Source organism: Trypanosoma rangeli, assembly GCF_003719475.1.
Source record: "Trypanosoma rangeli strain AM80 chromosome Unknown Tra_15.4_contig_00357, whole genome shotgun sequence".
Taxonomy (NCBI): Eukaryota; Euglenozoa; class Kinetoplastea; order Trypanosomatida; family Trypanosomatidae; genus Trypanosoma; species Trypanosoma rangeli.
Genome location: NW_021706101.1, coordinates 3,462 through 18,009, shown reverse-complemented (window position 1 = coordinate 18,009; position 14,548 = coordinate 3,462). Strand labels below are relative to the sequence as shown.

Genomic DNA, 14,548 nt, shown 5'->3' with positions numbered 1-14,548 from the left:
GAGAGCCGTGTGCCGCCATGGGCCGTTGCAAGGAGGCCCAATGCCTCACCTTGGTTTTTGACCCAGCCGTACAAAAAAAATAATAATAATAATCACCATCCGCCACGGTGCAAGTGCCGTCCACGTGCTCGCTCACGTGCCGACGAGTTCATGGGAAAACGTCAAACGTAAATACCATCGGGCCACTTCAGCTACTGCACAACCCCACTAAAGGCCCCTCCGTGGCGGCTGCCCACTACACCTCGAAAAGTGCAGAGAGTGTCGTAGACAACGTGTGACGCAGAAAACCGCACATGCAAGCACTTGTCTTTCTGTGCACACACATTTGGAGGCACTACAGGTAGGAAAACAATGAAAAGAAGAAGGCACTATTGGGGCAATAGTTTATTATTTTTATTCTTTTATTCATTCATACATTACCAGACGCACGTCACGCCAGCCCATTCCCCTATCGCAAAATCTAAGCAATAAAAGAAAAGAGGGAAAGCATTGTCTGTGGGCTCACGTTATTCAACTACTACAGCCTCCCCACTGCCATTGTGGCGAAGGCAGCGGCTGTTCCCTCTTTTTGTAGACACCGATGGTGTCGTTCCCGGCGTAAACAAGACCCATTTCTTGAGGATACCACCGACGCAACTCACGACGAACTGTGTACTCCTTGACAAGCTTGTAATGTGTGTAAAGCAACTCGTGAAACCGCCAGTCCCCCGTTGATGCCACGTCTCCAATGTAAATAACAACGTTTCCCCCAGCCTGGGTAAAGTACTCCAGTGACTCAAAGCCCATGGAACTCTGCTCCTCCTGGGGGGAACCAAATGGTGGCCAACACAGGAGCAAAACAGATTTAGCACAATTTAGAGAGAGAAGTGAAGCTGGGCCTCCTAACGAAACTGCAACGCTGTAGGGACAGTTTAATGCAACTTCATCAAAAGCAAAAATAGGTATTTTTTTATGTGGATAAAAGCAGGCATGCACACCCTCAAAAGAGGACGTACCCAAAGACACATCCGGACCGTTTGGAACTGCCGCCACGCCATTTGCCACTCTGTTAAAAACATGTTCTATGTATCCACTGCCGCTACCAATGCTGACGAGTGCCACCATCTCAGGTAGCGCTCGATACGCAGCATCCAATGCATCCTTTACACATTTGGGTGAAACCAAACTCCAAGCAAATGCCATAGATGAGAGACGGTGTGCCTCGTAGGTTAGAGGTATCTTTAAAATATCCGGTATTGCCTCTCGATACCGATCTATGACGGTTTTGAAGATTTGGTAATCATCGCCAGCTGCTTCCAGTACAGTCCCTATTAAATAAGTCAGATGTGGATGGTAGCACATTAAGGAACAGTTAGGGCATTGGCGGTAGTAGTATGTTTCACCAACCTTACCTTGACTGTTTTCGTCTATACCCTCATACCCACACACAGCACAGTTCCACAGATCCTGATCCTCCTGCAAGCGTGACACCGTAACGAGACGATCGAACTCCTTGTTAGCGTCATGTGCTGGACGCACCAGGGGCGTATTTCCAGCAACATGAGGCAAAAAACAGACGCAAGAAAATGGACAAAAGCCATAGGCCTCGTAAACGGGGCACACACGCAGTCGTTGCGGAGACGAAGCCAGATCCAGCGAGGGTAAAGGCGGAGGAATACCTCCTGTTCCCGCAAAAAAAGGCGACGGACGAGCGAGCATCACATGCTTCGATGCTCTTCGCTGATTGCCGTACACACCAGAAACGTAGCATGTGAGCTTACACATGGGGCAATAACAGGAACTTTCGCCACCATCGTGTAAGGCCATTTTTTTCTACGTGTCTCAAGGAAACCAAAGGAAAAAAAATATTATATTATATTATATATATATTTATTAGTCGGAGAAAATGTGTGACGCTTGTTTAAAGTACCTAACATAAGGGTTTGCAGCGAGGAGGAGAGAAGAAAAGCCCAAAAAGAACAACAACCAAAAATGGCGGATGACGGGATCAAAAAAAAAAAATATATCACACACACACACAAAACAAAACTTCAAATCCAGCTTGAAAAGCAACAAAACAAGTTGTTTCAGGTAAATGGCGAGCCCCTGCCTCCTCTCTAAAGTGAATGCTACGAAGGCAACAGGAGTGGGTCTGAGGTGATTCTTTTCCATTTGTTTCTTATTCTTTTCCCCCTGTTTTTTTTTAATAATTATTTTCCATTCCTTCGTAAGTTTCATTGACCCTTCTGCTCCCAATTCCCGCGAAGGCTTCTCTCTTCTTTTTCGGTTTCATGTGGATGGGTGCGTGTCTCTTCTCTTGCGTGTGCAAACGATATGAACGTCCTTCAAGATTGTGAGTACGGCGGAACAGCGCGCATGTAAACTCGGTACCCCACCGGCTTTTTATCACGCGATGTATGTTTCATTTCATGTCCTTCTAGTAATGTTGCTCCCATTCTTAACATGTACATGCCTGTTTTTATTACCTCTTCTTGGGTTGTTGTTGTTGTGTTGGCTCTTCCTCGCACTGTACTTGCATCAGACGCCAATCTCTCGCTTCCGGCAGACCCCAGACAAAATGTGTCAGCCCGTTCCTGCTTTATAACCTCACCCTTGTTGCATAACCAACATGCACACCCAGTGTCCGTTATTCTCCTCACTTTTTCCTCTGCTCTGATTTAGAAATCGTCGCTAAGGTTCTGGTCGCCCCTGCTCGAGTAGTTGTCGCCGCCCCCGCGGCCTCCACTGCCACCAAAGCCTCGGCCACCGCCGCCACGGCCACGACCACCACCGCGGCCGCGTCCCGTGCCCTCCGGCGGTCGCGGGCCGGATGGCAACTTCGAACCCCCCGGTGAGGTCACATTTTCCGCGCGGGTGCGTCCATCCTGTGAAGCAACCTCAAATTCCACCTCCTGGCCTACGGCGAGGGAGCGAAACCCACCTGTTTCTGTCTGGAGAGCAGAGAAGTGCACGAAGTGCTGCTTCTTGTCCGCGTCGTCCTCAATGAAGCCGAAGCCACGTCCCGACATCCACGATATCACCTTTCCCTTGTTGTAAAGCACGCTGCATGGCGCAATACGACAGATGTACGAGGCACGAAACATGGAGAAGTTGTTCGTTGATTGCAAATGTGGCAAATTAGATTCCTCTTCTTTCCTTTTTGGTTGTAGTGCTAGATGCTTCCCCTTCACCGCCCTGGCTTGGGGAGATAGAGAGAGAGAGAAAGAGAGAAATAAGGCAAGGAAGCAACTATGAGAAACACCAGAGATTTACCAATTGTGCAAGCTGAAGCAGGGAGGAAAAAATAGGAAAAGAATGGTAGGTGGGTGTAACTTACGGAAAGAATGTTGGTTGCGTTCCCTCCCCTCTGTGCTCGTTGAGTGCTTCCTGACAGAAGTCAAGCAAAACAACAAAGTTCCGTGTCCCTCCCAGCGCCTCAAAACTCAATGGGCATAACGCTGAACGAGTCCAAGATGTCACTATGGGTGATGGGGGCATCTATCTGGCCTCTCTTCTGAAGCAGACTCTCTAAACACCTCTGCTCCTCCCTCCATGTCAGCCACTCAATACTACTTAGGCAATGTGAAGAAGTTTTTAATGATGCCTCGCCATCTACTGTCACTCTATCCGCTTCAATCCCTTGACATGCGCCTACCATGAGGTCTTTCTGTAAAAAAACACGATGGCGCAGTGTGAAGCTAACCACACTACCCATATGTATAATGGGAAGCACTGCGGTAAGTCGCTCTTGGCTTTTCGCATACAAAGGCCGTTTCCCACCCTTCGTGTGTATATCGTCAAAAAAAAACATGATGTGATCGGTTGGTTTCACATTCAGCAACGCTCCCTCACGCGAGTAAGCAACGGTGACAGCCTGTAGGAATGGCTTGATGGCGCCAACACCATGGTCCGCACTACACTTAACGACTTGTCCTCTCAACCATGTTCCTACCATATGCGCACTCATCCAGTGTCCACTGCACCAACGAGACGTTCCACAAGAAAAATACAAAACAAAAAAAAAACAACAACAACGGGGAGAGAAATACTACGGTCTCTCTCCCATCTTTACTGTTTTACGCACCGCAAACAAACCGTTGCCCACCACGTTGGCAGACAAGAAGCACAGTAGCAGCAACAGCAACACCTTCTGTAGGAAGCAGTTGATAACGTAAAAGGGAAAGATCACGGAATGGTCGCTGGATCCTCGCCTCTTGAAAGCCGTAGTAGTCGCTCCTTTGCACGTAAGACATCCACAGAGTAGCCTTGCTCGTTTGCCTTCACCACAGTGTCCCATGGCACCTTCACCACTTCGCCATTTCGGTCAGTTTTTGCGTCAGAGCCACGGGCAGCCCGCGGTTTCGCCGCACGATCCTCTTCGTTGCCTTGTCGACGAACACGGTAAAACACCCCCTCCGCATCAAATGTGGGACGATGCATGTCTTCATGCAGCCTTAGCGAGCGCTGCAATCGACGACGTGCATTTGGCTTAGAATAGGGGGAATCATTATTCCCTGTTGACGTTGGTGCAATTGAAGAGGCCGAACTTGTTCCCCCCTCCTCTGTATCCCTGTGGAGCTTTGGTGGGGAGGAGAAAGTGCGGTCGTCGTCCTCTGGAAAGTACTTTGCAGTCCAATCCACCAAAGACGGGTCCAGAGTGGTTTCCTTCTCCATGGCTCGTTGACGCAAAAACGGAAATGCCGAATAAGGGGCGGTTCGCTTCTCATCCTTCAAGAGATCCATGGTGGCAGGCGTATTCTCCAGCACGGCCTCCTCACCTTGGCGACGTCGCGATTCCAAAAACTTCCTCCGCGTCAGATGTATCATTTGGTTTTGCCCTCCTTCGTTGGTCGCATTTTCACATTCCTCGTCTGCAAGCGGAGAAGTAGCACCGTCTTCACATGATGAAGCGCCTTCTTGAGCACCACATGGTGCAGACAGCAGACGGTTTTCCTCTCCCTCCTTCTGACACACCGTCAGTGCCCAAGAACGAAGCGCGTGTGGAAAGGAAAAGGTTGCTGCAGCCACGTAACTACGATATTCAGAGTCCATTTGGTTGGTGAGCTGCATATACTTCTTTGCGCTACGCACCTCCAGTTTAGTTGCGTCAATCATGTCTTTCAAACAGTCTTGTAGCAAAGACGCCAACTTCTCACGCAGTGCCACATCCTTAACCTTGCACCACGTTTCCTTCCGTCCATACAATCGTTCAGCATCATCCATGTAGGTTCGCTTCTTGTCCTGCAGCCATGGCGCCGTTGGAAGAGGACGCCGCTTCGAAAACCGCAAATCCCTCTGAAAATTACCGATCTCCCTAATGGTTTGAGGATCCGAGGAGCGACGTCGATACGGCTGTCTCCCATCCGTGTTGCAGCACCGCTGCTGACGTATAAACGCCTCACGCAGACAAACAAGGGCCTTGTTTCTGGAACGCCTCATAGTTAGGTCTTTGGAGCCACAGCTAACAGAACTACATCAGGCCACGCAGCACAAACGCAACCCCCAATCACAAAAAAAAAAAAAAAACAAATAAATTCCAAAGAATACCACAATAAGTGGTTCATATATATATATATGCATGCGGAGAGAGAAAGAACAACTGGGAAAGTATGAGCATGCCTTCCCATTTTCGCTTCTTCAGCTTTCTATTTTAGGAAACAAACAGATAAAAACTTCTTAAAAAATTAGTGCCGGTCTCCTCGGTGCGTGAAAGCATGTATCTATTTCCCTCTTTTAATTTCTTTTTTTTTTTTTCAGTCAGTTAAAATTGATGGCACAACCATTACGGAAAACCATCGCCACCCTAAAGATGATGATGGTATTTTCCACTTTATTTTCCCACACGTTTTATCAAGATGTAGACATCACTATTGTAGTGAATGTCCCGCAAGCTATGCGGACTACCAATAACTTGTGTCAAAAGTCCACCACAGCTAATGTGTACTCTAACATCCAAGCTACTTTCATCCACCTCATGGCCATACACGCGACCATGCATGGCGTAGTCGCAGTCCTGCAAACGTGTTTCACGGTGGTAGACACTCTGGTCGTAATGTTTTGCACCCGACTGCCCAGACAACTCAATGGAGTTCGCCAGCATAATAGTGAGACGATCATCCAAGCTTACTGGAAACTCCTCGGTGTTAATGTCAGCTGTGATGGTGAGATTTCCGCGCTCATTCTTGCAATGAATTCGCGAGACCCTAATGTAGACAACTCCATCCGGATTGAGAGCCGTGACCGTGAAGGTGTCCTCCAGAATTACAGGTACGGTCGCCATCCTCACTTTGGTCGCACAACACACAGGTTGACCGAAAGGGAGAAAAAAAAAAAAGTAGAGTGCAACCAAAAAAAGAGGCTTACAGTAAAAGCACATACACACACACTTTTACAACGCCGCAGCACATACGTTGGGTCAAGCAACACAAAACACCTACAAGATCAACAACAAAAATATACATCAACCTCCAGTAACGCACACGTGTTCGCAGCCCAGAGAAAGGTCGTCAGATTGCAACGTCAATGAAACATTTCGTGTATCATCTTGTAAACCAAGTCTGAGTAAACAAAGTTGCCTTCCATGTCCATCTCAGACCGCATCTCCTCAACGAACTCGTTCATTTCTTCTGTGCTCAAGCAGTCACCATACCTCGTCAGATAATAGCGTAGCTCATGTTGCGACAAGAACCCTTTGCCATCAGGATCAATTCCTTGAAACGCATTCTTAAGATCTTTCGCAGTTTTCATGTTTTGAAAAGCTATCATCATCACACGGCAAAAGCCATCGAAGTTCATGGACCCACGTCCATCAGGATCCGCCTCTATCTTCCAGGACTCTACGTCAGACTGAGAGGGTGTGGCTCCACATATCTGAAGGAGAGTGATAAGGTCCGCTAAAGGCACACGCCCAATTTTGTCACGGTCAAACACGTCATAGTTGCGCTTCAGAAACTGGCGAGTGACGTCATCGAACGCACTTGCCATTTCGAGCAAACTGCCCTCTCACACGAGGATTGAAAGAGACGAAGAGCAAAAAAAGAGTAACAACAATAGGACGTGATCGTCTTTAAATCACCAATATTCATTACATAATATTAAAACTCAACGACAGCAACAACAAGAAAAAAAAAAGCATTATTGTAGGCGGAAAATGCAAAATTGGAATTAAAATGCAAGATAATTTTTTTTTCTCTAACAATATTGGTCAGAGTAAACTTGAACAATTGGTAAAGAGTCCCTACAATGCAGGGATAGAGACAATACCCTGTGAAATCAATGGAGCTAACTCTTTTCTTATCCATACCAAAAAAGAAAAAGAGTCTGCACCACATTTTTTGGCATACAAATTAGATGCAGTTTGTAGTATATAAAAAATTTCTTCCCACGGTGCAAACTTATCTGCAAGCAAATACGCTGCATTCACACTAATACACTGAGAGTAGTGAAGAATAAAATAACTATCAACTGCATCATAAAAGAATCTTGTGCCTATGACTGCACCCGTGAGCTTGCGCATCCAAGCTAGACAAACACTTGAGTCTATGTCATCCAAATTCAAATAGGGCTTTATAGCATCCAACAATGCAGAACCCCTCTCCACACTTTCCATCACTTTTACCTCCATGTCTGACTCCAAAAAACGAAGCCGTGAGCCAGCATGCCAGCGACCGGGCTTGAAAAAAGGATCAGAAGAGGTCTCGGTCCCCGAAGCTGTTAAAAGGAAGTTTTCCCGAAACATTGATAGTACCTCAAAAAGTTTACTTTCCACCTCTTGTATCGTCCATTTTCCCCCGCCAGCAAATTCAAATTCGTGCTGTAAAACGAATCCTGCCGCAAATGGCGCCAAAAAAGGAAGAAAAGGGAAAGATAATCTCAATTCCTCAAAAGACACCTCAACTGTTTTCCCAACGGAGTCAATCATTCGCGGTCGCCCGCCCTGATTCCTCGATAAATGTTTTGAGCCAACTGCCTCAAAAAAAGTGCAAAACGCCTTCACAGTCGTGGAGGGGTCACCACTTCTAGCCCCTACTTCGGCAAGGCCTTTGCAAATTTCATAATAGAACGCATCATCAAAGAAGTAGTTCATCCTTGGGATAGTACAAGTGGGCAAAATTGGAAAAAAATTCAAAAACGCTGCAATCGCCTCACAAACGTTATCAAAAAACGCAGGAACATCGGCAAACACCTCATCAGCTATAGAACGCAAAATATGTTCATAAACGTTTTCCAAGGCATCACGAAGCTCCTCTTCACCGAGACATGCTTCCGCTATAACAAGGGCGAAAAAACTCCCTATCGCACCCCAACTTGTTAGCACGGAGAACTAGGGGAAAATATTTTTCCATATATGTTTTCAGCATACTTTTGTGGCGTAATTCATTGGCAGTAAGAGAAGCAGTCAAGCTATCTACTACCCGATAATATCCCGCTTTTTCCCAATATAAAAGCTGAGCATGAAACCCAGGATTTGGATTTGCTACGGGACGGGCGTTTTTCACGATTAAGAGTGCCTCATCCTTAGAGCACCCACTTCGCTTCATGATATAGGCTGCAACCACTGCAACAGAACGACTCGCACCCACAAGGCAATGAACCCCCAAAGAATGTAAAGGTAGACAAGATTTTTGAAGATTTTTTCGATTTACCATCACTAGCTCTATAAGTGTACATAATTCAGAAAAGTGACGGCTAATATCATACGCTGCACTATCTTCAGCAGGAACTGAGCGGATAAAAACCTTCCGTAATTGAACCTCCTCGGGCGTTTCTTGGCTCGTGTAATGATCAAGACTAGTTAGAAATTCAGAAAACGACGGCAATTTGGTATAAACGCAGCATTGTGTATCATAAGAATACTCATACACTCTATACGGGGCGACATAATCGCTTCCATTTAATGTTAAAATAAGAGAAATCCCACTTCTTTGTGCAAAACAACGATTGCATATGGTTTCCTCACACGTCAAGAAAAGTCCCTCAAAAATCTTACTTAATGGTCGCCATGGTGCATCATTTTCAATAGCGATTGTTTCTATGGTTGGGACAATTCTTTGTTGTGGAGACCAGTGGATCTTCTTGAGAACATCATACATGCCAACTTCAACCTAAACAACAAAAGTTTTCAAAAGCGGGTAGAAGCAAACACATTATTAGTAAAGCTATGTTCCCACCCCTCACAAAAGAAACAAAAAATTCCAAACGGTATCAAACATCAAGATGAAAGCAAACAGATCACTCCTATATATGGAGTATCTACAACATTTCTTCTTATTTCTGTTATTGAGAGTCATCGCTACGTATCCAGCCAAGAACGTCATTGGCGACATTTGATACAACACGTTGTTGCTCTGAACGTCTCACAGTTCTCTGACCAAATTGTTCCATGTCCTTTCTACGTTCGTGAAACTCCATCTTTTTCATCATGTGATAAGCCTCCAGTTGGTCCGGCGAGCAATTTATAGAGGCAATACCCCTCGAGGCTAGCGTACGATTTTTCCTATGTGGTCGTGGTGGGGATTGTATAACGGTGTTGATCGTAAACTCGGGGTCGTTTATTCCCTCAAGTAGAGACTTTAGAGCGCCAATGTGAGCATCTCTAACATATTCTGTGGCTTCTCGGTCAAGATTTCTACCTATATTGTCCAAACCATATGGATCCTTGATGGCAAACTCGAAAAACGGTGGTCGTCCAGTTTCCAGTCCAGGAGATTTTTCCCAGCGCATTGTTTTCTTAAGAAGATTTGTATTTGTTGTACAAACGACACCTTTTTCATAATCAAAAATACGACTGTAGTATTCAAAAAAGGCTGCGGTTAAAAATCCGAGTTCTGCAACGTCGGAGTCTTTACCATCATGAAGTGGACGATAATCTGGAAATAATGGAAGAAGCTGTGGCTCATCTGTAGAACGCAGCGTTGACACTTTAGGTATTTTCCCAACTTTGATCAAAAAATGAGTACACATAACAGTTAAGGCATAACTTGCAAGAAGGCCATCTATCGAGTTTACAACTCCGCTACTTCGACCCCACTTCTTGATCAAAAGAAGTAAATGCCTAGAAAATTCGTAATGTGAAAGAGCATTACCCAAAAGGTATGAGTTTCTCAGGCCTATAGATGAGAAACAAAAATCAAAGGGTAGCCTGTATATTTCTGGTCCATTTCTTGGATCAACCGGAAGACGAAGAGGAATATCGATTCCTTCATGCCGTTTTACCTGTGTCAGTGCAGATATGAGCGCTGTGGTAGACGCAAATTCAATCGTTGCAAACTGATGGTTGTTATTCCAGTCAACAAGAGTGGCAGAATAGTTTTCTTGCATCCGCGTACGGAACGTTTCTGTTTCAGTATTATTTAGCTGTCGTGTAAATTGAAACAAACCACAGGCAGACAAGTGATGAAGTGGTGTACCAGGAAGCAATTTACTCACTCTATCAACCTTTATAATAGGAACACGAGCTCTTGGTAATGCACCACTTTTCATACCGAGGCGTCGCATTTCTCGCGATAAACGGGACACAATATCACCTGCTTCTCCAATTCCAGGTTCAACGTCAAGAACACCCACAAAATCCACATCTCCCCCCACTTCTAAAAGTCCCAAAACCACCAATCCACCAAACACGTAAACATTCGCATCATATCCGGCGGACTGAACAAGAGTTTCTAGTTGTTGTCTAGCAATAGCACACTCTTCAAAGGCCAAGCGACCGGTATCTGCAGCTAGGGCCTGTTGGACCACACAATTCCCGATGCCCTCCCAGCGAATATCATCCCTAGGGGGAATAGAGGATGTCCAAGGTAACGCAAAGCATCTTTTAGCACCTTCCCTTGGCCATTGGCTGTTCAGAAACCGTCTCATGGAACCTGAAATAAATAGGGAAAAAGATTTAAATATGTATCACTCTGGAGACAAGATACCGTAAACCTTATTGCATCAAATAAATGTACGAGAAAAACCGTGATGTAAACCAAAACACATACACACACGTACGTTTCACTCATGACGCAAAACAACTACAATAATGCAATAATAATAAGTAATAAAATGTGCTAGCGCAAAGCACCATACAAATGATTTAGGTTTTCTATGACCTGAAAGTATTGACCGCCAAACATGGAAATAAAAGAGCGATCAGAACTCAAAACATCCGATCCATCTCCCATTACCAATCTTGGAATTTGTGCAAAACGCTTCTCAGAATCTTCCAAACCAAAGATAGTAAGAAGAAACACTGACCTTCTCTCGGATAAAAAGGTGGGGGTAATATCTCTTATTATGTTACCTCTATCAGACTCCTCTGTTCCCACTGCCTCTTGTAAAGAAGTAAGTATATGTTGTCCTATTATCTTGGCTTTATCAGACGAATACAATGGAAGCGATAATTGACGATACAACTTAACATCTGAAGAACGCTTTTTAGTCTCAAAACTGGGTTTTGTTAGCAATTTCACAACTTTTTTCTTCGGTGTTTTCTGTCGCTCATCATCTTCTTTATTACTTACTCCATGCTCTAAAAAAGAAACAAGATGCGAGATACAAATGGCTCTATGTGAGCTGTCATCACCACTTAATCTGTCTAATTTATTTTGAACTCTATTTCGGTTTTTGAATTCAAGAATTTGTGATATCAATAGACAGCCCAAGCGACTTCTCATACGCCTTCTCACTAACCAGCCATGAAACAAGGGTTTAATCCTTTCCAAAAAAGCCGTTTCATCTAAAATGGGATCATTTTTCGTACTCTCACTCTCAAAAAATGACGTTGAAGGTTCATCAGCGATCTTGAAAACATCTGCAGATGAAATAAATACCCCTGAATGACTCTTTCGGCGCTGTTTATGAGAGGTCAAATACCCAGATGAAGAAGTGCAATTTGTTACAGCTGACTGCTGAGGCAAAGAAATTGGAGTATTTTCGTCTTTCAAATAGGTTCTAAAATCACCTTTGGGATTGTTTCCTTTTCCCGCTGTCTCATCCAACTCCCGGGGCGGTGCACGCGTGTAAAAGAGACTGGCCAACATCACAAACCTGGGAGAAACTAGCATTAAAACAACAAGAAATAACCAAGAAAATGAAACCAGAAAGATTATTACTTTGAAGTATCATGGAAAAAACGACAATGCAAAATCATGGCATATACATATATACATGGCAACAAAAACACAAGAGAAACCTTAATAAAGTCAAAAAAAAAAGCTGCGACGCCGTTTCGGGCGCCTACGCAATTCGTAAACAAAAGCACAAAAAACGCCTGAACCAAACTACGACATAACTCCCCTGCTTTTTTTTACAAATGCCATTTCAAAGCAAAAAGCAATATACGTTTCTCCACCACTCCACGCGGCAGGAGGCCGAAGCAAAAAAAAAAAAAGCGCCCCCCCCCGACTGCGTACGAGCAAACCCCGACGACACAACGCCGTGCGACCGCGCCGCGGCGTTTGTAGAGGTTCGCGTGCGCGAGCCGCTCCGCCAGATGCCCGGGTGGGCGGGGCACCCTTGTGGGCCGCGTGGCGGTGGGCGCCGGCATACGAGGAGGGAGAGAGGGGTGGCGCGTGGCCTTTGTTACTATTCTTTACGGAGTTGATTTTTGAAGGGACATGTTGGGCGGCGTTTCTTTTCTTTTGCTGCGGATGTTTGTTGCACCTGTGGTTATTTCGTTGTGGAAGACACCGTCGGGATAAATGGTTATGGAGCATGGTTTTTGAATTGTGGTCGTCGCAAATTTATCTTTTTTACCATGTTTGTTGTTTATATATATTAATAAGGAGGAGATGTTTGAGGATTTTGAATTTGATAGCTCAAATCCATTGAAACGACTGAGGAATGAGGAGCGAGGGTTAGATAGTATCCAATCACGACCTCAAGCTCGATTTGCCACGCAACTTGCCGAGATATATTACATAAGGGCCTCGAAACTTGAGGCTGAGAAGGAACGGAAACGGGGTATAGAAGTTTACAGCTTGGAAGATTTGTTGCCTTCTTTAGCCCAGCAAGTAGGTGCTACAGCTCATTATTATCAGTTAATTAAGGAGAAGTGCGTTCCGGTATCATTTGCTCGTTCTAACGTCCCTTTGGAGCCTCCTAAGCGAGCATGTATAGCAACCATATTGGCCATACTGATACAAGTAGTTGTTTTTGAGGAATGTGGCGCCTATATATCGATTTCTACATTTGATAGATGGTTTAACAGTTTTTCTCTTCATGGGGGAAGTCCAATCTCAAGATGCTGGTTAGATTCAAAGGCATATGTTGCCAAATGTATTGCACAGAAAAACCGGATAACCGCATTTGGTCAGGAGTGTATTTGGAATCAATTTAATAAATTCAAAGAACTGCATTCTCTTGGGGGGAGAGTTTCATTAATGATTTTACGAAGTATTGGCTATAAAAATATGCAGATGTATCAGAATGAAGGATTGGATTTTGAATTATTATTCAAGGACGTCTGTATGAATGGACTTTATAACGCATACAGTTTTTCAAAGGATACACTGTTATGGCATATATGGTATAGGTCTTTTCTCCAACTATTGTCTTATAGAGTCATTCCCATACTGAGTGAGCGTGTGACTGCCGAGAATTTGTTTATGGAAGGTATCAAGTGTAGCAGATACCTTATTTTGGATTTAACTAGAATAATAAATGGAGATAATACCAATATGGAGTCTGCGCTCTTGGTTACAGAGTTATATATTCTTTGTGGTGGAACTTCTGGGGAATTTGCTGCAATTTGTTTATTTGTAGCATTAAAATCTTCGCTTGGTTTGCATTTTTCGGGAGAGCCTACAACGAGGGCCGGGGTAGAGCTTTCCGCTGAAGTTATGTCAAAACTATTTACTGAGCTTATTCGGTTTTATACTTTTCTTTCTCCTTCTACGCGTCATTATCACTTGCTGGATATATGTCAGTCATTATGGCAGAGTTCAAGAATCACACGTCAGACGGCAATGCTTACACAGTCTTTTATACCCCAACGGCAGAAACGATTGCCTCTTGTTCATCAAGAAGATGTTTTTAAACATTCAACTCGGACGGCATGCGTTTTAGTTAATGAGGGAACTGAAATTCAGTCGAAACCTTTTTCGACTTGTCTTTTAGGTGGACTTCGGTCAGAGGAAAGACTTAAAAAATTAGTGAAATGCATCCAATTTCAATGGAAAAATATACCTATGATTAGTGATTTTTTTGGGGCCACCGAGAGAAATTTTAATGATGACTCGGTTGTTAGTTCATCTTCGTCTTGGAAGCCTATTTCTAAATTGGTTTGGGAAAAAAATATTACTACTTCTTGGTGTACAATTGAGTTACCCGAAGAGTCTGAAGGAAATCAAAGTTTTTTCGAGAAGTTTCTCAGGAATGCGACTGATTCTTTAGTAAAAAAAAGAGTTGATAATGCCATGTCATCATTGAGCTGTAAAAAACAAAATTGAAGTTCCTTCTCAACATTTTGAACAATATATTTTGTTTTGTTTTGGAGCATTTTGTGACTATGTATATATTGATTTTTTTCTTCCTTGAGTATGTTTTCAATAATATATAATACATATATATACTATATATATATATA

At 44.1% G+C, this 14,548-nt stretch overlaps 11 protein-coding genes across 11 annotated transcripts, besides 5 other annotated features; 1 reads left to right on the top strand and 10 right to left on the bottom strand.

Moving 5' to 3' along the window:
• Positions 1-510: 510 nt before the first annotated feature.
• Positions 511-1,806, bottom strand: TraAM80_07932 (uncharacterized protein; the record flags this gene model as incomplete). Its single annotated transcript, XM_029384699.1, has 1 exon — positions 511-1,806. The coding sequence occupies one exon, from the start codon at positions 1,804-1,806 to the stop codon at positions 511-513; it is 1,296 nt and encodes a 431-aa protein (XP_029235471.1).
• Positions 1,807-1,844: 38 nt separating this feature from the next.
• Positions 1,845-1,875: a microsatellite.
• A 782-nt stretch (positions 1,876-2,657) lies between these two features.
• On the bottom strand, positions 2,658-3,083 carry TraAM80_07931 (mitochondrial RNA binding protein; the record flags this gene model as incomplete). The annotated part of the gene is made up of 1 exon (XM_029384698.1): positions 2,658-3,083. One exon carries the CDS (start codon positions 3,081-3,083, stop codon positions 2,658-2,660), a length of 426 nt encoding a protein of 141 aa, XP_029235470.1.
• Positions 3,084-3,184: 101 nt separating this feature from the next.
• Positions 3,185-3,210: a microsatellite.
• A 205-nt stretch (positions 3,211-3,415) lies between these two features.
• Positions 3,416-3,934, bottom strand: TraAM80_07930 (uncharacterized protein; the record flags this gene model as incomplete). Its single annotated transcript, XM_029384697.1, has 1 exon — positions 3,416-3,934. The coding sequence occupies one exon, from the start codon at positions 3,932-3,934 to the stop codon at positions 3,416-3,418; it is 519 nt and encodes a 172-aa protein (XP_029235469.1).
• Positions 3,935-3,976: 42 nt separating this feature from the next.
• Positions 3,977-4,013: a microsatellite.
• Positions 4,014-4,164: 151 nt separating this feature from the next.
• On the bottom strand, positions 4,165-5,418 carry TraAM80_07929 (putative U4/U6 small nuclear ribonuclear protein; the record flags this gene model as incomplete). The annotated part of the gene is made up of 1 exon (XM_029384696.1): positions 4,165-5,418. The coding sequence occupies one exon, from the start codon at positions 5,416-5,418 to the stop codon at positions 4,165-4,167; it is 1,254 nt and encodes a 417-aa protein (XP_029235468.1).
• Positions 5,419-5,489: 71 nt separating this feature from the next.
• Positions 5,490-5,513: a microsatellite.
• A 296-nt stretch (positions 5,514-5,809) lies between these two features.
• On the bottom strand, positions 5,810-6,259 carry TraAM80_07928 (RNA polymerase B subunit RPB8; the record flags this gene model as incomplete). The annotated part of the gene is made up of 1 exon (XM_029384695.1): positions 5,810-6,259. The coding sequence occupies one exon, from the start codon at positions 6,257-6,259 to the stop codon at positions 5,810-5,812; it is 450 nt and encodes a 149-aa protein (XP_029235467.1).
• Positions 6,260-6,498: 239 nt separating this feature from the next.
• Positions 6,499-6,963, bottom strand: TraAM80_07927 (calmodulin; the record flags this gene model as incomplete). Its single annotated transcript, XM_029384694.1, has 1 exon — positions 6,499-6,963. One exon carries the CDS (start codon positions 6,961-6,963, stop codon positions 6,499-6,501), a length of 465 nt encoding a protein of 154 aa, XP_029235466.1.
• A 253-nt stretch (positions 6,964-7,216) lies between these two features.
• Positions 7,217-8,065, bottom strand: TraAM80_07926 (putative phopshatase; the record flags this gene model as incomplete). The annotated part of the gene is made up of 1 exon (XM_029384693.1): positions 7,217-8,065. The coding sequence occupies one exon, from the start codon at positions 8,063-8,065 to the stop codon at positions 7,217-7,219; it is 849 nt and encodes a 282-aa protein (XP_029235465.1).
• Positions 8,066-8,228: 163 nt separating this feature from the next.
• On the bottom strand, positions 8,229-9,071 carry TraAM80_07925 (dual specificity protein phosphatase; the record flags this gene model as incomplete). Its single annotated transcript, XM_029384692.1, has 1 exon — positions 8,229-9,071. One exon carries the CDS (start codon positions 9,069-9,071, stop codon positions 8,229-8,231), a length of 843 nt encoding a protein of 280 aa, XP_029235464.1.
• Positions 9,072-9,255: 184 nt separating this feature from the next.
• TraAM80_07924 (putative RNA polymerase I) lies at positions 9,256-10,839 on the bottom strand (the record flags this gene model as incomplete). The annotated part of the gene is made up of 1 exon (XM_029384691.1): positions 9,256-10,839. One exon carries the CDS (start codon positions 10,837-10,839, stop codon positions 9,256-9,258), a length of 1,584 nt encoding a protein of 527 aa, XP_029235463.1.
• Positions 10,840-11,030: 191 nt separating this feature from the next.
• TraAM80_07923 (uncharacterized protein) lies at positions 11,031-12,026 on the bottom strand (the record flags this gene model as incomplete). Its single annotated transcript, XM_029384690.1, has 1 exon — positions 11,031-12,026. The coding sequence occupies one exon, from the start codon at positions 12,024-12,026 to the stop codon at positions 11,031-11,033; it is 996 nt and encodes a 331-aa protein (XP_029235462.1).
• Positions 12,027-12,752: 726 nt separating this feature from the next.
• TraAM80_07922 (uncharacterized protein) lies at positions 12,753-14,411 on the top strand (the record flags this gene model as incomplete). Its single annotated transcript, XM_029384689.1, has 1 exon — positions 12,753-14,411. One exon carries the CDS (start codon positions 12,753-12,755, stop codon positions 14,409-14,411), a length of 1,659 nt encoding a protein of 552 aa, XP_029235461.1.
• A 99-nt stretch (positions 14,412-14,510) lies between these two features.
• Positions 14,511-14,548: a microsatellite.